The sequence below is a fragment of the Syzygium oleosum genome, unplaced genomic scaffold (assembly GCF_021117445.2).
Source record: "Syzygium oleosum isolate NSW1041296 unplaced genomic scaffold, Sole_v2.1 Sole_v2.16, whole genome shotgun sequence".
In the NCBI taxonomy this organism is placed as follows: Eukaryota; Viridiplantae; Streptophyta; class Magnoliopsida; order Myrtales; family Myrtaceae; genus Syzygium; species Syzygium oleosum.
The window spans coordinates 7,957,329-7,981,788 of NW_026607500.1; the positions used below are offsets into that span (position 1 = coordinate 7,957,329).

The 24,460-nt window shown below is 43.8% G+C and overlaps 4 protein-coding genes across 4 annotated transcripts in view; all 4 read left to right on the top strand.

Moving 5' to 3' along the window:
* Nucleotides 1-7,960: 7,960 nt before the first annotated feature.
* Nucleotides 7,961-11,023, top strand: LOC115686191 (SPX domain-containing protein 1-like). Its single transcript, XM_030611407.2, has 3 exons — nucleotides 7,961-8,623; nucleotides 9,442-9,568; nucleotides 10,265-11,023. The coding sequence occupies exons 1-3, from the start codon at nucleotides 8,333-8,335 to the stop codon at nucleotides 10,654-10,656; spliced, it is 810 nt and encodes a 269-aa protein (XP_030467267.1). The 5' UTR covers nucleotides 7,961-8,332; the 3' UTR covers nucleotides 10,657-11,023.
* Nucleotides 11,024-11,170: 147 nt separating this feature from the next.
* Nucleotides 11,171-12,548, top strand: LOC115686190 (probable carboxylesterase 17). Its single transcript, XM_030611406.2, has one exon. The coding sequence runs from the start codon at nucleotides 11,457-11,459 to the stop codon at nucleotides 12,387-12,389; it is 933 nt and encodes a 310-aa protein (XP_030467266.1). The 5' UTR covers nucleotides 11,171-11,456; the 3' UTR covers nucleotides 12,390-12,548.
* Nucleotides 12,549-14,048: 1,500 nt separating this feature from the next.
* Nucleotides 14,049-19,997, top strand: LOC115686188 (DEAD-box ATP-dependent RNA helicase 15). Its single transcript, XM_030611404.2, has 12 exons — nucleotides 14,049-14,208; nucleotides 14,389-14,510; nucleotides 14,708-14,808; nucleotides 15,497-15,669; nucleotides 15,762-15,993; nucleotides 16,097-16,215; nucleotides 16,787-16,840; nucleotides 16,924-17,108; nucleotides 18,710-18,854; nucleotides 18,947-19,030; nucleotides 19,105-19,168; nucleotides 19,721-19,997. The coding sequence occupies exons 2-12, from the start codon at nucleotides 14,395-14,397 to the stop codon at nucleotides 19,729-19,731; spliced, it is 1,284 nt and encodes a 427-aa protein (XP_030467264.1). The 5' UTR covers nucleotides 14,049-14,208; nucleotides 14,389-14,394; the 3' UTR covers nucleotides 19,732-19,997.
* A 3,794-nt stretch (nucleotides 19,998-23,791) lies between these two features.
* LOC115686207 (probable polygalacturonase At3g15720) overlaps nucleotides 23,792-24,460 on the top strand; it is a 48,048-nt gene continuing 47,379 nt past the window's right edge. Inside the window, exons 1-2 of the mRNA XM_056318909.1 lie at nucleotides 23,792-23,994; nucleotides 24,230-24,437. Of these exons, the coding sequence (XP_056174884.1) occupies nucleotides 24,233-24,437 (205 nt within the window). The 5' untranslated portion in view covers nucleotides 23,792-23,994; nucleotides 24,230-24,232. The remainder of the gene's footprint in view (nucleotides 23,995-24,229; nucleotides 24,438-24,460) is intronic.

The following is a 24,460-nucleotide window of genomic DNA, read 5'->3' on the forward strand; positions in this document are numbered from 1 at the left end:
AAAATATTTCATTAAACGGTTTAGTTGTTTCCTTCTGGTGTTCTTTGAAAAGCCTCGTCATAGCATATTTCATCTCTGGACTTGGTTCCAACTACCTTCTCTGTTCGCTGGTGAGTTGCCTTGGAATGTCAGCATCTCCACCTAGGACTTGATCTACCATTGGCTGTGCAATTGATGACTCAGCATGTCCTAACCATTCAGTGGTAGGTGGTGGTGGCAAATTGTTACTGCTAGCATTGTTAGGATCGAGTTGAATCCTCGTGCGCAATTGTTTCTCCTCAAATCAGTCACGCTCGTTCCACTGGACGTGCCAAAAAGATGTTTTGCCAAAATTTTCTCCCGCGGCGAAATATCTTTCATCGAAAGTCGTTCTTCAGTTTTTAATTGAAGAAGACAGGTTCCGTGGCCACTCCGGATAAGAAATATCACAAGTGATAAGGAAATTGACAACATGAATATCAACAAGACTGCACAGACATAAACCGTGCTGGAATTTAATCAACGACAAGGCTTAGAAAATAAGACTCTACAGCAGAACCAAACGAAATATGCCGGAATTTAATCGACAACACGGTCTAAAAACGCTAAGATATTACAACGGAATTTAATCGACGATGCAACACCCAAGATAAAGATATATGCAAGGAGCTAATCGACGGCACAACTCTGGAAAATAAATGTATGGTGGAGGAAAGTAAAGATAACTGAAAAATAATAAAATTGTTTGATTTGTCCTAGGGTGTCTTCACTAGATGAGTGATGGTGTTTATAGTGGTTGTTCCATAACTACTCCCAAGCGGATTCCAGCGGTTATATCCACATTCTTCCATCCCAAAAGTCTTGTGCCCATGTTCTCATGATGTCATGACCTTGTTCTCAAGCGGTTGTTCCTTTGAAAACGTATGCCAGTTGTTCCACGATCTCAATAGCTTCGTTCTCAGTGACTCTAAATCTGAAAAATTGCTCCTTATGCCTTCAATTTTCTCCTGATACCTTGATAGCTTGTTGATCCTTACTAATCGATTGTGGTCGACCATATGTCGTTGTAAGTCGGCAACAGGCTGGTGACAATCATCGATGTGTGCCAACATCGATACTGATTTTAGTCGTTGACAATGGGTCACGTGCTTATCAAAATTTAACGTCCAAGTCATGTGTATACCCGTGTTGACAACCTAGCCACTTTCTGGTGCAAACTGCATGTCATTAACATAATTCAAAGTACAAATACACACGACACATGGGGTCATTTGGGGCCGCAAAATGATGAATGTATTTCACCTGATTTCTTCTCTATAAAAAAAATTGCATTAATAGTTTTTGGGAATTGCTTTTACGTTTAAGGACCTGATAGAAAAAATGTCGTACCAAAATGGCGTTGTATGGACGCTAACCCCTCCTCATGCTTAACCGAACACCCAGACTGCAATTTATCTAGTTTTCGAAAATGATCATACTTTTGCTTGTGTACTCAGGTGTGCAATCAGCTTAGTTTTCTTGAAAATTGGTTGGTCTCGACTTATTTGAATTTGATATATTTCGAGACGTTAAGTTTGCAAAACTTACTTTTACTTTCTTTTTCCAACGTAGCTAACACTCCTACCGACCCCGTAGGGAGGCTGGTGGCGGTGGATTTGTAATTTTCAAGGGATTCAAGGGATTCAAGCAGATCCATGGGGGAAGAGGTGTTTTCACAAGTCTAAAGGCGCGAATGATAACCATTCTGTTTCTCTATTTTTTAATTTTTCTGTTCCTAGGAACATATTTGGAACAGAAATTCGTTTGGTAACGCAATTTCATTTTTCTAATTCTGGAACAAATTTCCACTCCAGAAATAGGTTTGAACAGAAATCAAAAGTAAAAAAAAAAAAAATCTAATTTTCTATTTCTTGAACAAAAATGAGAAATAAAAACTCTTCTCATCGCTCGCCCTCGCTACTAGCCGACTGCCCACCCACCGCCCACTGTTGCCGCCAGTCATGTCTCGCCGTTGCCGACCGCCTCCCACCACCGTTGTCCGTTGCTGTTCGCCGCCATCCTCCGCTGCCGGTCGCATCCTACTGCCTCCCAACGCCGTCCGCCACCACCCGCCGGTGGCCATCCATCGCCACCTGCCATTTGCCTTCCTTCGCCATCGCCCGACGCCATCCGCCTCCCACCATTGGCCTCTACTGTCCACTGTCGTTCACCATCGCCCGCCGGCCACCTTCTGCCGTCCTTCGCCGGTCACCTACTCTCGTCCTCCGCCGCCGCCTGACACTGGCCACCGTCAACCATCGCCGGTCGCTGCCCGTTGGCCAACTCCCACCACCTTTCTTCGCCGTCGGTTGCCATCTATAGTCTTCCGCCGTTGTGCGACGCCGGCCACCTCCCATTGTTGTCCGTCGCCTGCCGGCTACCTCCCGCCACCGTCCTCCGCCGGCCGCCTCCTGCCACTGTCCTCCGCCACCTCCCATCGTCATCCGTCGCCACCCGACACCAACCCACTCCCGCCACCGACTGCCGTCTGTAGTCCTCCACCGTCGCGCGACGCGGGCCATCTCCCACCATCGGCCGCTGCCCTTCTGCCACCGTCCTCCGCCGCTGCCCATCGTCGTCCGTCGCCACCAGACATCGGCCACCTCTCGCCACCGCTGACTGCCTCCGACCACCGCCCACCGGCCACTGGGAGGAAGAAATTTTGTGTCGTTATCAAACGAATTTTTATTTTAGGAATAGAAATTTTGTGTCATTATCATATTTTGGCAAAGAAAATCTTCCATGGAGTATAAATAGAAAAATTGATTTCTGGCACAAAATTGATTTCTGAAACATAATGGTTATCATTCGCGCTCTAAGCATTTGAGCAAATTTAAGGTATTTTAAGCACATCTAGCTGCGAAACTTACATTTGTACCTAGAGGTTCAATGACTTCTTGCTACAAAAATGGTACAAAAATATTGTTCGGCGATAGAAAGCACAAGTTTCGTCACCAGATCCCCAACATCTACTAACGAATGATTCACTTCGTCGCTAGAAAGTACTTTTGGCGACCAAATAGATGGTTTTGTAGCTGAAAGCTGAAGCTATTTTCGCCGGTTGAGGGTACTTCCACGGAAGAACTTGACTTTTGTCACTGATAATTCATCGGTAAAGGCCGGATTTCTTGTAGTGATTTCAGTCAAATTTCTTTAGCCGATCCCAACATTTCTCCATCGACTCGGCTATCAACTGATGAGAATCGAGCTTCTTTTAGTTATCACTCCGGCCTAACGAGCTTGATTGCAATAACCGCTCTTGCCTCAATTTACTTCTCCAAAATCGACCTAAGTGTGATTGGCTTGCGACGGTCATGTCGATTCTCATCTATTGACTCAGGAATACCTCTTAATCTCTTTTCCTTATAGATCACAACGTCGTCCGATGTCCCATTTGCTCCCTTCATCATCTGTTACCCATCCATACTATACCTTCACTTTAGGCATAAGGATACTAAATGTGTCAAAAGTTTCGTACGACGCTTACTTTAGTGTTTAAAAATTTCGCCGGCTCACTTAAATGCCAAATCAGAGAAAAAACGATTACTTAAGTGCCTCCCGCGAAAAATTCCCATCAAAAGTATTGCGTGTCTTTTTTAATTATATGTTAATGCCTAGGTGGCTTTTTCACGTACAAAAAAAAAAAGAAGTCCACGTAGACGATGAGGTGGCCTTTAAATACAAAATGATGCCGCTCTAAAGCCATTTAATCTCTCTCTCTCTCTCTCTCCTTCTCTCTCATTCAAACCTTGTTCGACAATTTTGAAGCAAAGACATCGTGGCTTGAAGGGTAGCCTTGTTCTTGAGTACCTTAGGTTGAAAGATGTCATGGTTTGAAGCAAAACATCAGGGCCGGTGATTGGTGCCGGCGAAGAAGGATCGAGTGAGCGCGAGGAACTTCGAACGCTCTGATCAGAAAAAAACAGGGGAGAAAAGAGGCACGGCTGGCGAGACTTGGAAGCAGTGGACGGCATCAATTGACGGTGGCGACAACATCGGGAGAGCGATGGAGAAGGATCGTCGGCGATTGAACTTAAAAAATTCTCGAGAGAGGATTCCTTCGTGAGGATCCATGGGTATGCTCTGTTGTGCTTTGTTTTGGCTGCAATGAGCGCTCAAGATGGCCGGCGATGGAGATTTGACGGCGGCTGACGGTGATTGGAGATGGGGGACGGTGGAAATTGCAGGAGGAACGATGACTGATGATACTAGGTTCTTCTTCTTCGATGAGCATGCTCGTGAGTCGTGTGATAAGATAAATTCCACAAATTCGCTTCTCAATTCGCCCACTTGTTCCCACCTCTGAGCCCTCCTCCTCTCTCATTTCTGGAAGCTCGTAGACTTGGCATCTAGCTGTATGATCAAACATCGCGCACAGTTTTCTTTCTTCTGTTGAACTCTCTAGTCTATCTTCAGAATGGACCATATTTCCCTTATAAATTTGCTCTCCTCTGCTTCAATTCCGTAATCGAACCCAAACCCACAAATCCATGGATCCAAACTTGAGGAACTACTCGCTCCTCGCCTTCCCCCTCTACCAAATCGACCCCAACTCTTGCCCTTACCTCCCACCTGACGACGCCCGCAACTTGTTTGATGAAATGCCTCACTTGACCAACCCAAAGGTCGTGTCTTCCCTCGCCCAGTCCGTCCCCGCCAACATCCTCTAGACCCGAACCCTCCTCCATGCCCTTGACTGTAACGAGAGGACCTAAGCTAATTGGTGACTTTTGAGAATTAGGGTTTATATTTGGCGAATTTGGGAAAACGCTTGATTGTCCAATTTAGAGTTTATATTTGGGGCAAAACATCTGGACGACATCGTTTAGGAGAATATATGCTAATTGAGCGCGCAGGTGAGCCACGTTGGTTTGAGAAATTAATAAAATATAGTAACGTCTTATTTCTATCGACCCAAATTAAAGTTGACACTTAAATGATTATTTTTTTTTAAAAGTGGCACTTAAGTGATTCCAAAATAAGTTTGACAATTTTAGGATGCCGAAATGCTTTCAGGATGTGTTTGTTCTCGAGAAAATTTCATGATAAAGGAAAATACTTTTCAGAAAATCATTTTACAAGAAAATGTCTTTCTTTTTTCAGATTTAGGGAAATTCATTTCCTAACTTCAAGTTAGAGGTGGCAAATAAGTGGGTCGAGTAGGATTTGGATGGGTCATAAATGGGTTCAACCCAAATTCACCTATTTAACTCGTTTTGGCACATTTGTTTCAAAATAATTTAGACGGCTCATCCTCAATCCAACCCAAATCCAGCTCAAACCCACCCTCATAACTCATATTTTCTATAATTATACCAATTAAGCAGTTAGCAAATTTATAATATATTCAAAATAAACAAAAACCATTCAGCTGATTTCCATCAGCAAGTACTAGTGAACGTCAGGTATGCGAAGGTGTCCCTCCCGACGAACTCCCACTTCTCACCGCCACCCTCGGCAACTTTCTGCTAACTCTGGCCTATCCTTTCCCCACATCTCCTCTAGTCTCCCCAGCGCGTACAAATGGCACGTCACCCTCGCCGTCGTCCATTGCAAGGGAGAAAGTGCATGTGTCGCATACGAATGGCCTTTCCTTATAACGAATAATCGTGTGATTGAGAGCTACATCGAACAAGAGAAGATGGCCACAAACGACCGTAAGATCTGGTCCTCAATGATCAGTCGCCGTCACCATTGTTGAGCTCGGCCAAGAGCTCCTCCAAGAAAGCGGCATTCGGAGCCTACTTCCTGCGCTCCTCAGCCTAGGTCCAACCTCGACCCCGCGGACATGTTCGAGCTCCTCTGCTGCATCGAGAACCTCTGCAAGCGCGAGTCGCTCCTCGAGCACAAGCTCATACGACAAACAGCATCCCTCGTCCCGATGTTCGAGGGCACGATATGCTCCAACAGCGTTGAGATTGCCAAGTCAGTGAAGCGAATAGAAGAGCTCAAAGCGTCGAACGAGAGGCTAAGGGACACGAGCAAGAAGACGATGAGCGAAGCAAGAGCAAAGAGGGAGAGAGACAGAAGACAGTCCGAGCCTCAGTGGGTTGCAAATGGGTTCACTGTAGACACCCATTTATTTAACCTTTAAATTTTAGAATTCATTATGGCCAGGCTCTTCAAATTTGAAGTGACCCGTATACAACTAATTCCAATAAGTTTGGGTTAATAAATGAGCTTAAAATTCATATTAACAAGTCTATTTTAGGCATGCAGATTTTCTTTGACCGTAAATGGTTTTCCGTTGACTTATCATTTTCAGCAAACCAAACGCGTGAAAGTCCAAAAAACGCAGAAATCCTTTCACTCGAACAAACATACCCTACATTTCACTTCCTTTCCTTGATCAACCGTACTCTCGCCCGGTACTTCCGGGGATTCAATCAAGCCAAACCGAAGCTGCCCCGTTTCTCACCATATTGACTAGGGGTGTCAGAACCGAACCGAAAAACCGAACCGAGATACGAACCGAACCGAACCGAACCAAAAATTTTGTGCATTTCGGTTCGGTTCGGTTTTCGGTTCGGACACTAAAAAAAACCATTCTTTTTCTTTCAGTTCGGTTTATTTCGGTTCGGTTCGGATCGAACCGAACTGAAAATACACCCTTTGCTTTTTACCCTAAAAGGCTCTTCAGACCGGTGCTACTCTCTCTGGCTCTTCGTCTTCCTCAGCCTTACTTCCCAGATCTTCCGGCCCCGTTCCGTCAAGAAGAGCTGGGACACTATCAACCTCATCCTCGTCCTCTTCGCCATCATCTGCGGGTTCCTCAGCAGATCCAACCACGGCGGAGACGCGGGATCGTCGGGCTCGTACCCGAGGTCGGACTCGCGGAAGTCGTCGTCGTCGTCGAACCCGGCGACGCCGTACAAGTGGTACGACAGCTACGACCGTCGGAGCTCCGATCGGGCGAATATGGGTTCTCCTCGAGTTCGTGCGAGAGGATGAGAAACAGCGCTCGTACCGGATCGAGGGACGCTTGATTTACCTTTGTGTCTCTTCTTCCCTCTGCTTCACCAAAGGGATGCGGAGGTGGAGGGGCTGAGGGAGTGGGTTAGGCAAGCTGGTGGATGGCCTCGAAATGGAGAGGGAGGCTTTGAGCGACGAAAACCTGCAGCTCCTTCCTATACGCTGAGTCTCATCAGGGCCCCGAGACGGGGACTTGGCGGATTCGAACAAGCTGCAGAGCCTCTGGACCTTACCTTTGATGGAATCGCCGGTGGTCATGAACGATTCGAACGAGCTGTAGATGCACGGAACCAGCTCACTCGAAAGAGGGCTTACCGCCACAGGGCTTTTCCGCGGGCTCCGCGCACATGGTGACCGACCGGCGATCTCCGCTTCCGTTCAGAACGAGAAGTTGAAGTTGCAGAATGAGAAGTTGGTCAGGGAGAAAGAGGAAGGGGAGAGAGCGAGCGATCCAGGCGGCGATGAATAAAAAGCAAAAAAAAAAAAAAAAAAGAAGAAACCGAAAACTGATCCGAACCAAACCGAATTAAACCGAACCAAATTGATTTTTCGGTTCGGTTCCAATTCGGTTCGAGGGGGTTTTGGTTCGGTTCAAGAGGGCACCCTTAATGGTTCGGTTCGGTTCGGTTCGGTTTTTCAAGAAAACCGAACCGAACCGAACCGTTTACACCCCTAATATTGACTCGTTTAATATTCATCATACACACTTTGAACAAAAAAGAAGCATTCATCATACATGCTCGAGCCAAAATCATGTTTCCACGTGTAACGATGGATCGTCAAAACGCGTCGAGTCGTGTCATTTTTGAATTTGATCGCCTTCGGTTGCATGTCGTGTTAAATTTCAAATATTTTGGTAAGTAAACTCACGCCGCGTTCGAGTCGCGATCTCGGACCAGCGGCGATTGTGTCGAGAGTTGATGACTCCCTCTTGTCTCGTTGTCGGAGGTTACCAAATCAAGCGGAGGAAACGAACAAAAGGAAAAGGAATGAATACAAGAGAAGATTCTGAGCATGTCTCGTCTTCCTCCTCGTAAGCGCGTAACAGACAACGACGTTCGTCGCTTCCTGTTCGTCGCTTCTTGGAAACGAACTTTCAATCCCAACGTTGTCGCCATCTCCGGATGTCCTAACAAGTAAACGAGGCCAGTCCAATCATATATCCTATTGATATCTCCCAGGGAGACGAAGAAGAAGAACCAAGCAACAGTCCGTCGTCGTCACAGGTTATTCCCATATTCCTCGACACGCGCCGAATATCCTCACCCTTCTCCCTTTCGGCCTCTCTCTCTCCCCACTTCCTTCAAAACCCAGAGAGGGGAGAGGCCACATTGCAATAACGATGAAGTTCTGGAAGATCCTGAAGAGGCTGATCGACGAGGCGCAGCCCGAGTGGCGCGACCAGTTCTTGTCCTACAAGGACTTGAAGAAGCAGCTCAGGCTCATCTACCCGAAAGATTGCGGGATGCGCCACCTGGCCAAGCGCCGCCGCCTGGACTCCGCGGAGGGCTGCGCGGATTGCGCCGCGGAGGCAGAGAAGGTGGTCAATTTCATGAAGCGGTTGCGTGGCCAGATCATCAAGATCAATGGGTTCTTCATGGACCAAGAGGAAGATCTTATAATTAGATGGGCGGTAATCTCATTTCTTTGCTTGGTTCTCATCTCCCTACATTTTTTTTGTGATTTCAAATTCAAAATCTGTGGGTGAGATTTGAGGCAACTGAACTTAGTGCACCAGGAATGAGATTTGACAAACATGATAGCTTGTTTTCTGTGGATGGCAGAGTGTGTGATTTATGCTTATTGAATTAGTCTGGTAATTCGACCAAAACCAAAAATTAGTCTGGTAATCAATGAATGAATGAAATGGTTCTGTTTTCTAGCATCTCCCTGTGAAAGTGGTTTCATAACATGCAAGTGCTTAACCAATTGAGGGCTTGATCAAGTTACTCAGGCGGTCAAGCTAGAAGGACGAAAGGATCGAGCTGGATGGTAAATTTCGGAATAACGTGTGGCGCGATCAAATCGATTAGTATTCATGTTTTTCAATGCTCATGGAATAGCATAGTGGAAATATCTGAAGACATCTTTTTGGGAGTTTTATAATCAGGCCTGCACATCCTTATAAATTGCTTTCTGTTTCTTGAGGACAGAACCTATTTCAAAACCAAGCTTTCGCTTGTGTGCGGTAGATGATACCGAAAAAAGGAGCTTTGGACTGATAAAATGCCTTAGCCAAGACCAGAATTCTGAAAGCCAGCAACTTCATTAAAACGACGCTGCTATTTGTTATAATTTCTCCTTTTCCAACTTTTTTGTGTACGTGTGATGTCTTTGTTCGGTGTCTTTGCGACTTTTCTGCTAATTTAAAAGCAATCGCTTGGTTTTGCTACTGTGATACTCTAACTTGAAACTTGAGTCTCATTCCTCACGGGTCTCGCCGGAGTGCAGGAATTGCAAGATCGGGTAGCAAAGGCCAAGAGCATGGACATCGAGTTGACGGAAGTGCGTAGAGAAATAGTGGATTTCCACGGCGAAATGGTTTTGCTGCAGAATTACAGCGCTCTGAACTGCATAGGTAACAATTTGTAAACTAGTTCTGGTCATTGAGGCTCCATATCCTTTGAGTGCGTACATCCACAGAAACATGTAGGCATACAGATGCATGAACGTCAGAGTTCTGTATATCTCTCTCTCAAGCAGAAACTGTTTGACCAATTGTAATTAGCAATCATGCTGTATTAGTCCATAGTTACCTGGAACATGGTTTGTGTCGAATTAGTTATCTGGAAATCTGATCGAGTACAATGTAACATTACTTTAATTATCATTTTGAGTTCTAGATGATAGTGCATGTGCTTGGAGGTGAATATATGTTTCCTATCAGGAAGATTTGCTTGGGTTCTTCCTTTGTTCTTTGATTGGGAAAGCCTAATCAAAGAATAGCATTGGCTTATCTGATAAGGAAATCCAAGGACGGAAGAGGATTACTGGAATTTGGGAAGTGCTATTGTAATTAATTTCTATAGTGATTGGCTAACTGCACTGTTGGTGACCTTTCATGATTCTGCGGAATCACTCGAAAACCATGTTATGTGCTAGTTGCAGCGAAAAGCATGCCAATTAGATCATTAGTATGGGGCCATCAAGCGGATACGTCTCATAATATCAAAACGGCCATTCGCTTCGCTTGAAAGAAACTTCCTGAAAGTTCAAGATGACTGCTTCGGTGCTTACCTTGATTTCTTGCCTAACATCGTGTTTCAAACCGCAGGATTAGTGAAGATAATAAAGAAGTACGACAAGCGAAGCGGCGCGCTGATCTACTTGCCTTTCATCCGGAACGTTCTGCAACAGCCATTTTGCAGGACGGATGTGCTCAAAAAGTTTGTGAAGGAGTGCGAAAGAATGCTCGACCAGCTTCTGTTCAAGAACGACCACCAGACGGTAGACTTCGAGGCGAAGGACGATGAGACTGTGGCTGATCCGAATGATATCCTGCTTAGAGTTCCCAGCGAAGTCGTTGAGATTGAGCACATGGAGAGCATGTACAAGAAGCTCACTTTAGCAGCTTTGCGTGTATTTGAGGAGATTCGGAGCGGAAGCTCAACAGTGAGCAAGTTCTCACTACCGCCTCTGCATAATAATCAAAGGGGTGAAGATTAGAAGAACGACCCATTGCGGTACGGCGCAAGCTAATAAGTGATTTGGAAGGACCCGTTCGCTTCATATTATGCGCCTTTTCCTGATATCGATACTGATTGTACTTCTTCTGTTCCAGAGTAAGGGGTGAGCAAACCCTGGAAAACTCTGTTGGTTCTTCTTGTTCTAAAATTATTTTTGTGCAAGCAGAATAACTCATCGGGCTTCTAGCGTGGAATTTAAGCAAAATCTTTTGTTTCATCTTTGGCGACTCTCACTTCTTCATTTTCTTGATTTGCTTGCTCTTCAGTGCAGCAAGACCATGCTATATTGTAGTCCTTGTTTTCAACTTTTTTCACGAGTGTCTGAAAAGTTGCAGAATTTATGGCCATTGTGAACCGAAGTTGATTTTCATAGGGATTAATAGCTGCTGTTGAGACCGCATCGAGTTCTCATATGAAGCTTCTGTAGCCCTGCCGCAGTTTTTCCCCCCTCTTGTCGCATCACCGTCTTCGCATCGATCCTATAATGTAATAGTAATAGCCATTCAACTCTTTGCATCTGGTGCTCCATGTTCTTTTCATGATCTCATCGCTCACACTCTTCATGCATGAAACTGGAGCAACTCACACCTGACATGAGACTCACCAAATATCAAGTCTAATCCTCGGAGCAAATTCCATGTGACAAGCTCCAACCTTTTTCCACAATGACACTCTATATGTCAACCCAAGCCTCCTTCCAAGTTCTTGTACCTCTGATTTTTCTTCTGAATGCTCAGAATCTTCTAAGCCGTGTTGATCAGTTCAAACGTTTCCAACAAGATGTCCATAGTTGCAGAAGTGCTCGGTTTCCTTCAAGTCTTGTCCGATGGATCCGTCGAGCGCTTTGTGCCTGAAATCGCCCCTGCCTCGACCGATTTTTCCGCAGAGTATTTCTCAAAGGATGTGATGATCGACCCGTCCAAACCAATAACTGCAAGAATTTTCATCCCCAATGCTCCCGCAACTTCCTCGGCCCGCCTCCCCATCCTAGCCTATTTCCACGGCGGCGGCTTCTGCATTGGCTCCACAACATGGCTGGGCTACCACCATTTTCTTGGGGACCTCTGTCTTGTGTCCCAGTGCATTGTCCTCTCGGTGGACTACCGATTGGCGCCCGAGAATCGCCTTCCCATTGCCTATGAAGACTGTTACGCCTCCCTGGAGTGGCTAAGCCGCGTCAGCGGCACCGACCCTTGGCTCGAGCGTGCTGACCTCTCCCGCCTGTTTTTGTCTGGAGACAGCGCCGGGGCGAACATAGCTCACCACGTGGCGATCAGGGCGCTGCAGGACGCCACCTGCCCCGTGTCGATCACAGGGTTGATGTCGATACATCCGTACTTTGGCAGCGAGAGGAGGACCGAGATGGAATCGGCAGACAAAGGAGGCAAAACTGTCGGCACGAACGACTTGTTCTGGAAACTGAGCATACCGGAAGGCTCGGACCGCGACTATCCCGGGTGCAACTTCGAGATGGCGAGAATGTCGGCCGAGGAGTGGCGGCGGTTCCCGGCGGTGGCGGTCCACGTGGCCGAGCTGGATTTTCTCAAGGAGAGGGGAGTGATGTATGCTGAGTTCTTGAAGGGGCAAGGAGTGAAGGAGGTGGAGCTAGTGGAGGCCAAGGGGGAGCAACATGTTTACCATGTGTATCATCCTAAATCTGAGGTCACTTCTTTGCTCCATAAGCAAATGAGTCACTTCATGAAGAGATTTTAGCACTCTTCTTAGATCGGTCATTTAAACTAATTATGACCATGGAAGTGGACCCAATCTGACGAAAATTGGAGATTGAATCTTGAAAATCTCTCAAGATCTTATTAATTGTCTAAAGAATACATAAAACGAATTACCAATTTTAGCGGGTTTTCGTCGAAATGATTCCGATATTTCTAGCTCTCTAGCTTGACTTGGTGAAGCATTCCACGTCCCCAAACTCGAAATCAATGTTCTCGGCTCTATTAAGGCGGAGCTCAAACTCGAAATTTTCGAACTTTATCGTGTACATGTGGATGCGTAATTTGGATGAGGCTCAAGGGCCTCTCTAATAAGTCGAGATCTACTAGCCCGATCGCATGCGACTTGATAGAAGAGTTATATGGCGTACAGTTTCTCAGAATGAGACTCGATCTCATCTCGAAAGTCATATTAGGACTAGGTTGGTGCCATGCCAACTTTATGTGGTGTCCATGCCAGTTTATCTTGAGAATTACGTTGCCACGTCGATATCCTAGTGATTTATTTATTCAAATCGGTACTTCTATTATAAAAAAAAATTGACAAAATGTTGACTTGATAATCCACGTCAATGCCACGTCCGTATTTTCGTCCAACTAAGCACTGTTGTGAAATGAAAGGAAAAACTAAAAATCTAGAATTAGAGCAAGGAGGAGGGAGGGGAGTGGCGACGCATGAGACCATCGACAAGGGTCCAGTGACCCTCGTCAGAGGCTAGGCATGCCGCCGCCGCCGCCGCCGCCGCCGTATATGTTTGCTCTAACTTTTAATGTCTTTTCATGTTGGAACGGTTTTCCTTTATCCATAGGCAATGAGTTTCGATGTAGCGAGGGTGTATATATTCATAGAAGCTTTAATTTTCGTGCTTATCTTTCTCATAGGTTTGGTTTATGTACAGCGAGAAGGAACATTAAATGGCCTCAATTTCCTTGTTCAGACAATTAAAGAAGGTAAAGAAATAGACATCGGGGGACAATTACGAATTTCATAGAAATCTCCTTTACTCGCCCGATATAATTTCGAAAAATAGCTCTAATTTTCTCGTCGTCCCTACCCGCCGCCGCCGTTGCCCCCCTCCCTCTGGTTTGTGATTTCTAAATTTGCTTTTTCCCTCGTTCGCCATCAACGGCCAGTCAGATGAGCATACCGACGCCGCAGCGTAGGCGACCCCGACATCGGGCATCATCGGCAAGTTTTCTAACGGCGGGGACCGGCCCCTAATTAGATACGGTTCGCGCGTGCCCGATCGCAGATTAGGTTACTGAAAATCGAATACCGACACGACCCGGCACCAATCATAGGATCTATGATGGTTCGCCCTAAAATTGGCCCAAAAAAAAAGAGGAGTTCAGAAGGTACATCGCTCGCCCGAGTAGAATTTTCAACGACAATGGCGACGCGATGCGATGAGATTGATGATTGGGGCCAAAAATCCCCCCCGTGCGGCAGGGGCAAAATGGGAACCCGAATGTGCCCCCCCGGGCCTATAAATAGAACCCGCTCCGAGATCCGAATCGGAGAGAAAACCCTAATCGATCTCCTCCGAGCTCCTTCCTCCCTCTTCCTCTTCGTCTTCCTCCTCCCGATCTCCTTCGTCGTCGTCGTCGTCGTCGTCGAGGTCGTCGTCGTCTCCTTCCGTACTTCCTCTGCTGCTGCGCAGAGAACCGGAGAGTTTCCGCCGCCCGCCGCCGAGTTTTGCTCTTCCGCTTCAGCTAACCTTGTTTTCCATTGCAGACGCGCGCGCTCTCTCTCTTTGAGCATACTTAACCCTAAAGCTCCTCTTCTTCTCGCCAGCTCAGAGGTACTTCCGCGCTCCCCCTCCCTCACCATTTCCTCCCGCGATACCCTAGTTTGTCGCTTCGCTCTTCTTAGGTCATCTAGCTTCCGTAATTGTCGACTTCTGTTCATCGGCTGTCTGGGGTTTTTCGTGCTGGGTTTCGTTTTGCTGAGGGGGCGGAGTTGGTGCGTGTTTGCCTTGCAGGAAGAGATGGGGGACGCTAGGGACAACGATGCCTACGAAGAAGAGCTCCTCGACTACGAAGAAGAGGATGACAAAGCCCCCGACTCCGTCAACGCTAAGGCCAACGGCGAGGCCGCTAAAAGGTTTGGTTTTTTTGGGTTTTGGGGTTTTTTTTTCTTCCTTTTTCGGGTCCGTTCTAGTTCGGTTGCTGCTGCTGCTGTTGCTCGTCGAGAGGCGGTGGTGGTACTAGTAGATGATTTGGGGTTCGTTCTGGTTTGATATGTCGGTATGTGGCTTTTTGGGAGCGTGTCTGATTAGGTTTTCGCGGCGCCTTGTGCAGGGGATACGTGGGAATTCACAGTTCAGGGTTCAGAGACTTCCTCTTGAAGCCAGAGCTGCTTCGAGCTATTGTTGACTCTGGATTTGAACATCCCTCTGAAGGCAAAGTTTTAAATGATTTGTTGCTCTTCTTTTTTATCTGAATATATTTCTTTAACCATGTGTAAAGGTGCGTGTTTTCCTGTCATGTGCTTTGATTGCAGTAGATGGTTTTCTGGGGCTGTTGTCTTGGTCCAGTTAAGTATTTGACTAGTATGCAATTTTAATTTTAATACCGGAATAGCCATTTAAACAGTAACAAGGACATAAGAAGTAACGAAGATATGACCATTGGATTTTAGACGAAATGATCTGTCGATTTGCCTGTAAGAGGCCTTGAATTCAGAACAGGAGACCTTGATTTGGGATTTTTGAGCTATATCTCAGGTATATTATTCCATATAAAAAAAGTCGACAGAATGATCTGTCAATTTGCTTGTAAGAAGCTTCAACCTAAAATAGGGACATAGAATGAGACTTTGAAAGGGTATCTCTGTCTATTGCTGTTTCAATTTTAACTTCTTCCTCTTGAATTGCCGTACTTTTTATTGGCATTTCCGGTGAATATTCTGCTTTAATGACTTTCATTTTGGTCTTATTTTCTTTCAGGTAATATAACATACTAAAGCCATTCTCTTGATTTTGGAGAAATAACCTGGTTTGATAAACCTTTCATTTGAAAGGGTCCGGGAGGTTATAATTTTACTTATCGACGGTTCCTTCCATCCAATTTTCTTTGGTTCTTCACCAGTTCAACATGAGTGTATTCCGCAAGCCATTTTGGGCATGGATGTCATTTGTCAAGCTAAATCCGGAATGGGAAAGACTGCTGTTTTTGTCCTGTCGACTTTGCAGCAGATTGAGCCAGTTGCAGGGCAAGTTGCTGCACTTGTCCTCTGTCATACGAGGGAATTAGCTTATCAGGTTCTTGCTAGTTCTGAGATCGATTTAATGTTTACTTTTATAAATTTTGTGGGCATCTCATTGAAGTTTTTTAATGCTTATCTGCTCCATAGATATGCCACGAGTTTGAGAGGTTCAGTGTATATCTACCTGATATCAAGGTTGCTGTGTTCTATGGTGGCGTGAATATCAAAATCCATAAAGAACTATTGAAGAACGAGTGCCCCCATATTGTTGTTGGAACTCCTGGCCGGATACTTGCTCTAGCGAGAGATAAGGACCTTTCTTTAAAGAATGTCAGGCATTTCATACTCGATGAGTGTGACAAGATGCTTGAATCGCTTGGTATGATTCTCGTCCTTTTACGTCTCCAACTTAGTATGCTGGTCTACTTTGTATTTTGTCCGGCCTTGCTTTCTTGGCTTACTTATTCATGTGCTTTTTGCAGACATGAGGAGAGATGTGCAGGAGATATTCAAGATGACCCCACATGATAAGCAAGTCATGATGTTCTCAGCAACACTCAGCAAGGAGATCCGTCCAGTTTGCAAGAAGTTTATGCAAGATGTAATGTCTCGTGGCCAGTTATCGCTTCAATTTAGAAGTCTCTCTTCTGTTTTCCGAGCTACTTCCATGGGTTTTAAGAGTCATAATTCAATTTGGGTGCCACAGTCGTCTGCTCTCACTGTTACATAATTTCATTAAATCATCTTGTCGGAATCGCAGCTCGATGGTGGAAGAGTTGGTGAAAGTTGAGGATGTTGAGATGCATGTAGTGACATGAGTCGATTGTCAAGGTCTTGAAGATCGGTTCAGTCCGTACCTGCACTAGTTTTGCTTTATTTAGTTGTTGCATCTTTGGCTGTGCATAGCTCAAGATGACCTTTTTAACTTTTTTCCACCCGTAGAGGGGTTTGTCTAGCTTGGGGTTAGTTTTGCAGCCTCTTGTGGGATGGCTCCTCCTAGGTTGGATTTGAGGATTCTGGCACTTGCGTGGTACACATTCCGAAAATCCAGCAAGGAGACACCAGATGAAGCAAGACTAAGCGATCTGCTTCCATGAGTCATTAGCTACTGGATTCTGTTAGCTTCGAGAAGGCATCTAATATTATTTTACTATGACCTTTGTTCCTTTCAGCCAATGGAAATATATGTCGACGAGGCCAAGTTGACTCTTCATGGTCTTGTACAGGTATGATTTGATTCCTTTTTTTTTTCCCATTTAATCGGTCTTGCTTCGTGTGAAGTAATATTTTAACTCGGAAAACTATGCAGCACTACATCAAATTGAGCGAAGCGGAGAAAAATCGCAAATTGAATGACCTACTTGATGCATTGGACTTCAATCAAGTTGTCATATTCGTCAAGAGTGTGAATAGAGCTGCAGAACTGAATAAGTTACTAGTGGACTGCAACTTCCCCTCAATATGCATTCATTCTGGCATGTCCCAGGAGGAAAGGTTAGTAATGGCAATGCTTCTTTTCACTAGCTCTTGTTCGCTTGTTTAATTTTGTCTGGGTGCTCAGTTTTTATTTTTCTATTTTATCTTGGCCCTGCTTTATATTGAAGGATTTTGGGTGAGCGCCATCAATTGTTGCATGCTTGTTTACTTTGTGTGCCTGTGGAAGAGATCCAGCTTGTTCATTTACTGGTTTGGTGCTTATAGAGTGGAGGTGTTTTTATTTATCTTTTCGATTTGCGACATTTTATTGTCCTAAAACAGATCGAGATGAGAACTCATCTGGGATACGTGGCTCTATCAGTGTTATTCAAGACTTGTTAAAACTTCTCGTCACCTTATTTTGCTACCTTCTGAGACATAATGGTGCTAGACGAGTTTTATCTTTGCCAACAGCCAACTCGCAGCAGTTCTAACATTCTTAGTAGCATTTTAAATCTCCACTCTTGATTTTTTATGTAATCTGAGATGCATTAGGAGCAATGTCTGATTAGGTTTCTGCACCGTGATAACAGTTCAGGCTTAGGGAATGTCTAACCATTTGTGGGAAACTTTTTGTGCTTAATGTAATGTTATGGGGCCATATAATTTATCAGCAGCATATGAATTTCAAAATTTTTCTATCCAATGTAAAAGTAATTGAGGCAATCAGGAATGTTAGCTGGGAGGTTTTATTCTCAATCTTAAGGGAATGAGAAACAGTGAAAACTTCCTCAAGGTAAATTGGTCAAAGATGAAGAAATGGCAGGGGCTGGGAGCTGCTGGTCATAAAGTGAAATAGAAGCTTTTTGTGGGATTTGTGTTAAAGACCCATCACTCTGCTTGTGGTAGTGCAAGACTAACATATTTGTATATCTTATAAGTATACTCGAATGGCATGTATGAGCTACTTGGGTTTTATTAGCATCATATCTATGACTCTCTCTCAGACTGCTCCTTTAATTCCCCTTATAGGAAATCTGGTTTGGCTTCTTACCCATTGACCTTCAAACAGATTTAACTCTTTAGATATCCTTCTCCTTGATATTTTCATTTGACCCAATCGTTACTGCTTACTTTCTGTTGTCTGATATGTGGGTCAAAGACTGTATATGACGTTTAATGCATAGTTAATCTCAGGGATTGTAGCTGATGTTCCTTTCTAGAATGTCAATTATATTTGTCATTTTCTAGCATGAATAGTTTCACTTGTGTTGGGGTGGTATTCTTGTTGCTGTTGATTTCAAGACATGGCTTTTTTGGTAGGATTTACGTTCAAGCATTGACTGGTGTTTTTGTGCTATCTTCTGATGATAGAAAAATGTCATGCCGGACTTGAGTTTTTTGTTTCTTGTTGCTAACACTGTTATGTGATTCCTTTTAGGTTTATCTGTTGGCTTAGTCTGCATACACAATATCACATTGATCTGCATATGTTACCCCTATGTTGTTTTTGTGAATGTGCACTACAAAAGTGAATATTGGTATCAGTTGCAAAAAACCTTCAAATAGTTTCATCTGTATTTTTTCGGCATTTGATGTTGAGAATGCTGTTAGTTTTGGTGTTTACCATGGTGTACCATGGAGTGATTGACCTTAAGCTGAATTTAATATGGTTGTAGGTTAACACGCTACAAGGGCTTTAAGGAGGGGCATAAAAGAATCCTGGTTGCTACAGACTTGGTTGGTCGGGGAATAGACATTGAGCGCGTCAACATCGTGATCAACTACGATATGCCAGATTCTGCTGATACTTATCTGCACAGGGTATGATAGTGACTTTTTCAATGTGAAGTTCCATTTTTTGAACATTTTCAGGGTACATATAAAATGATATTCTGGGCCCTCTTAAATGGCAGGTTGGTAGAGCTGGGAGGTTTGGGACTAAAGGACTTGCAATCACGTTTGTTTCCTCCGCCTCTGATTCTGACATTCTCAATCAGGTAGATTTGGTGTTCCTAGTCTTTCATAATCTTGATCCTTAGGGATGTATTTTAAACTTGTTGGGTGGTCTCAGGTACAAGCGCGATTTGAGGTCGACATAAAGGAGCTTCCTGAGCAGATTGATACTTCTACATATAGTAAGTTATTTTTTCTTTTTCCCAAACTCACTTATAAAAGCTTTGGTTTGTCAATTGATGATTACTGTCTGGTTTTAGTGTTGTATGTTGTATTTTAGCAGTGTCTCAGTCTCACACTGTAGGACAGGCTGTTTTTTAAATGGCATTCGAGAGAATTGTTCTGCATTTTAATTCTCTGTTTTATTTGTGGACATAGAAAGTGTTGCGACTTTATCTTATCCCATTCAACTTTTCTTTGAAAAGGACCATCTCTTTATACTTGAAAGCATCTGGTTTTTGGTTAAATATTTCTGCATTTTAGTTTTCTGATAAGCCATCTTGCGTTGATTTTAACGAGTCTACGATTACAGACTTACTGTGTATGTGATTGGCTTAGACTTCTAGGTTTTGTAAGGTTTTCCCTTTTGATGGACTTCTTTCCTTTCATCTTGAGATTAAGTCCGTTTGCGTGGCATTCGGTCTCCTCTTTATGAGATTATATTGTATGATTACGCTTTGTTGGGGTCAGAATTTCTAATATGAGGACTTTTATGTATAATTTCTGTCGTGCAGTGCCATCTTAAAGGATTGCTTGGTGATATCGAAGGCTTCACTGTTCGCAGAAGATGGGTTTTGCTGCCAGAAGCGTTGTGGGTTTTGTTCTTCGAACTTTTTGACAAACTCTTGCGTTGTGGAGAGTTGCGTGCTTCTGGTGGCTACCCTTTCTTTAAGGAGTTTGTAATTTTTAGTACTGAGCCATGTCTACTCTGCTTTTATCTTATATCGGGTGTGCCATTAGAGTTCGAGCATTATTTTTGACATTTAATTGCAGCAATACTTTAGTGACTTAGCCATTAGATGTTATCCCATATATCTCGTTAATTCATATCTAGTTAGATGAGACGGTTCCAAAATAATTTTGGGGTCATGGGATTTTGCTTGGGTTCGGTAGTAACCCGCTGAAAAACGACTGTTTAAAGTTTTATTGCACAGCTGCATTTCCAACTTCTTGTGAACTTAATCATAAAGTGATGAGATTATCTGTGAATGTGACATTTTCTTTACATTCTAGTGGAGTGATGCTTGGACTACACCATATGGTGATACTGTTAGCAATTGGTTTTCTTGGATTTACTATGGTCCTGTGAAACGCTAATAAAATCTTTGGTGTTAATTTGGGATTTCGTATCCCGGTCATCCTTTTCTACGGTATCTGTTTTTCGTGGTGGTTGTTTCAAGTGATCTTGGTCGTCGGTAGGTGACAGTCCCACCACCGTTAGAAAATTGTCCAAAAAGTTATATTTTATCAATAAAGTCTTGAACAATTCAATTTTGTTAATTGAGTCTTAAAAGTTTTCGAGTTTTGTTAATCGAGTCTATTTGGTCAATTTTGGTTGGAAATTGATGATGCGGATGTCGCTCGTTCTATATGACATGGCTGGCGTCGACGTGAATAATTGTTAGTAATATTTTCCTGAATTATATTTTTCCTTCCATCTTTTCATTTTTTATTTCTTATGGTGGCTGGCAAGAGCCGTGGCCCTCGCCCAAATCCCGTTCTCCAAGGACTCTGATTTGATGAGGAAGGTAGGAACAAATGTCGAAGGATTTGGCCGCAAAAACCTCACCAAATCGCCGGTTGAAGTCGAGGCTGACGGTACCGAAAGATCCTTTGCTGATGCAATGGCCTCTGACCTACAAAGCCATGAAAAGAAAGAGATCCTCGCCCAGATCTGAGAGTTTGGGCGCGATTGTGGGCAAGGCTGCCTTGCTTGTGGCCGCAATGGCCTCGCCGGTGGCCGGCAAGGGTTTCATGACCCTCGCCCATTGCCCGGCGAGGCTCTGGCCGGCCCCACCGGCCATTGTGCGAAACAAAAAAATGAAAAGATGGAAGGTAAAAAAGAAGAAAAGGAAAAAAAAAAGAAAAAGAAAATATTAAAATTTTTTTATAAAGAATTTGAAAAATATTATTAAAAATTATTCACGTTAGCACCGACCAATGCCACGTAGGATGGCCGGCGTCCATGTTAGTGATTTTCGACCAAAATTGGCCGGGTTGACTCAATTGGCAAAACTTAAAAATGTCTATGACTCAATTGAAAAATTGAAAGGTTTATGACTAAATTGGCAAAAGTGTAATAGGTTTAGAGCTTTCTAAACAATTTTCCCTGCCACTGCTGCCTGCCATTGATGCACATTGACCATCCTCAACCATTGCATTGGTGACATCGTTTGGGTTGGGATATCGCTTTGGCAATAGCTGGATCCAAGTTCTATATGTTTAGTGTCTTGAAATTACATCATAATTAGATCGAATATGATGATGATTTGGATATGAATCAACTTCATTATTTATCAAGCAGCAGCGTAATGTAGTTTTCCATTTTTTGTTTCCTTTTCACTATGAGACGGAACTCTAGATATATGTGAATAAGACTCATTTCCCAAATTGGAACAACTAGTACATAAAATCGATAGCATTCAATAGTACTAGCAAGATGGCTTAAAGCACATACGTGTGTACCCCAAGGAGTAACCTAGTCATCTCCGTGATTAAAATTGTAAATCGAATATTTAAAACCTAATCGGAACAAGAAAATTAATTTTGAACTTGCAAAAACCGGAGTTTGTGGAGAGTAATCCATGTATAGCGTGATAACAAAATTTTAAATTTTCTTAGTGAAAGAACCAAAAAATAGTTTAGTCATTTTGTTCCTCGACTCTCGTTGTCGTGGCCACTCTTTTTTCATATACAAAGAATTACAAAAGCTAAAAGTAATCAAACAAAAAGGAATGGGATCATAATCATTATATGGAATCAATATATATAGAGTAATCAATGCGTAGATTGATGAGTGGACTTTCTCTAATTGTCAAAACGAGAAAAAGAAGTATTCAAGGCACTTCCTTATATTATTGTAATAAAGAATATATAATATATATATAAATAAAAAAAATTCAAACAAATTGATACTGGAAAAAGTAGAAAGTTGCAGAGAGAATATCCTTGTAACGTATGGGTAGTTACATTAGCAGTAAGTAATGAAAGAAAATGGAAGGGATCAAGGGATTTTCATCCATTGACATTTTGTCCCAGATGGAAGGATACCACATTGGCAAGAAATATTCAGATAATGCGATCGACTGTGGTCAAAAATTTCCACATTCACTCTCGTTCCGTATCCTTTTTAAACCCGGGTAAAAAAAGCATTTGCAAGCACATACAATGTTTCTTTTTCTGAGTGTCGTTGACTCCACATCGCTTCTTGGATTTACCATATAGCAAAACCGAGCTGACTACAAGGGACGAAGCACAGAATCTTCATTTTGGGAAGTTGTGTGAATCTTGCCTTCCATGGTTCATGATCCTGTGTATCCACCAGGACGAGTTCCCTATAAATCTAGGGAGGAAGGAAGGAAGGAAGGAAGGGTGTATATACCTCGGCTTCGGACCCGTCTTGTTCGGCAGCACCTAAAAGATCTCTCGTTTTCTTCTCAATACGACAATGGCGAGACGTGTTTCTGTATGTCTCCTCCCTCTCTCTCTCTCTCTCTATCCTCTCGGCCCCCGTCTTCACCCGTGTCCGCCTTTCTTGCATTTCGCTGAATGGAATCTTTTGTTTTTTCTGATTTCTACAGAGATTTTTGGCTAGTGTCGTGATTTTTGGTGTAGCCTTGACGGCGTTTGGAGCTCGCGATGCATATGGAGATGACCCCGGCGTCCTGAATGTGTTGAATTACGGTGCCAAAGGAGATGGTCAGTCCGATGATTCCGGTGTAAGTCCCCTAAAATCCTTACATTCCTCGTGCGTGCGTGCATGCATGGATCTGATACTCGTAATACACTATCAAGATCCAAGAGGTCGTAAGTTCGATCCCCCATCATCTCTTTCCCTTTGTAATACCTATCAAACCCTAAAAAGACACTGAATGAAAGCTACATCATTTGCTTTATTTTTCTTCCTTTTTTTTTCTTGGTTTGTTTTTTTAAAATTTATATTACATTAACGACGCATTAATAAATGTTTTTTTTTTGGTGGGTATTGAAAGGCCTTCTTGAAAGCGTGGGAAGCAGCATGTCAAGGTGACAAAGCAGGACAATATCCAACACTACTTGTCCCTGCTGATAAATCGTTCTTAGTCCGTCCCCTCCAATTTCTTGGCCCTTGCAAGTCCTCAGACATCAAAATTCAGGTATTTGGGTAAAAAAATAAATAAGTAAGACGAAAAGAAATCGCCACATATTACCATGAAAAAGGTCGATTGTCTTATTTTTTTTTTACTATTATTCGAACTTTTTTATTGAACTATGAACGTTTTTAGTTTATGAGGTTGCACTTTATTCAAGTTGTCTACGTACATTTAAGGGGGATGTTGTCACAGCCATTCTCGATATCATGGAAATTACAATCGCCTGCTAGGTTAATTTTGGTTAGATTGTTCCTCGATCAATATGAGATGGTCAACTTTAGATCGGGTAATCGTTAGATTGTTCCTCCCCGACTTGTCCCGAATACAAAAAAAAAAATGTGGAAAAAAATTGAATTTCGCGATTCCCAGCAATCTTGGCCAATAGCTTCATTGATCTATCTATCCATTTGGTGATCTTAAAAATTAATTGTAATTAACAGGTTTTGGGGAAGATCATAGCGCCCAGCAGGATAGAGGACTGGCAAAACTGCAGATCTGGGAGCTGGATTTACTTTTCAGAGATCGCCAATCTGACGGTGGAAGGGCGTGGGAGAGGAGTGATCGACGGCCGTGGTCAAGTTTGGTGGAGCAGAGCCAAGCACTCCCGCCTCCTTCCCCGTGATGACAACGACCACGCTTGCAAAACAAGCCCCAAGGTCGGATTGCATTTACATGGCTTCCTAAGGCCGTCCATATAATCGACAGACCGTTCATGACCGGATCCATCATAACCGTTGATAATGTGGACCTCGCTTTAATGCCGTTGTTCCGGGCCGGAGTTGAAATCCGCGCCGCATCGGGCCCACGGGGCACCTCCGGTGGCATCCGGAATTTCCTTTCTTTCTTTCTTTTTACTCTCTTGTGTTCTTCATGGGGGTGAAATTTTTGCAGGGGATGACCTTCTTCAGAATGGAGAACCTTCAAGTGAGTGGGCTCACCAGTGTGGACAGCCCAAGAGCCCACATAAGAATTCAGAACTGCACTTCTGTAAAGCTCACCGCCCTCCAAATCGAAGCCCCTGACGAAAGCCCCAACACCGACGGGATCGCCATTGCTGCCTCGAGCTACGTCCAAATCCTTGACTCCACCATCGGAACAGGTAAAATCCCGATATGATCGCTC

What these genes read in the sequence shown, in the direction of transcription:
- LOC115686191 (XM_030611407.2), top strand. Translation starts at nt 8,333, where the DNA reads ATGAAGTTCTGGAAGATCCTGAAGAGGCTGATCGACGAGGCGCAGCCC. An exon ending in ATCTTATAATTAGATGGGCG is followed by an intron (nt 8,624 to 9,441) that starts GTAATCTCATTT and finishes GCCGGAGTGCAG; the next exon opens with GAATTGCAAGATCGGGTAGC. An exon ending in CAGCGCTCTGAACTGCATAG is followed by an intron (nt 9,569 to 10,264) that starts GTAACAATTTGT and finishes TTCAAACCGCAG; the next exon opens with GATTAGTGAAGATAATAAAG.
- LOC115686190 (XM_030611406.2), top strand. Translation starts at nt 11,457, where the DNA reads ATGTCCATAGTTGCAGAAGTGCTCGGTTTCCTTCAAGTCTTGTCCGAT.
- LOC115686188 (XM_030611404.2), top strand. Translation starts at nt 14,395, where the DNA reads ATGGGGGACGCTAGGGACAACGATGCCTACGAAGAAGAGCTCCTCGAC. An exon ending in AACGGCGAGGCCGCTAAAAG is followed by an intron (nt 14,511 to 14,707) that starts GTTTGGTTTTTT and finishes CGCCTTGTGCAG; the next exon opens with GGGATACGTGGGAATTCACA. An exon ending in GGCATGTCCCAGGAGGAAAG is followed by an intron (nt 17,109 to 18,709) that starts GTTAGTAATGGC and finishes ATATGGTTGTAG; the next exon opens with GTTAACACGCTACAAGGGCT.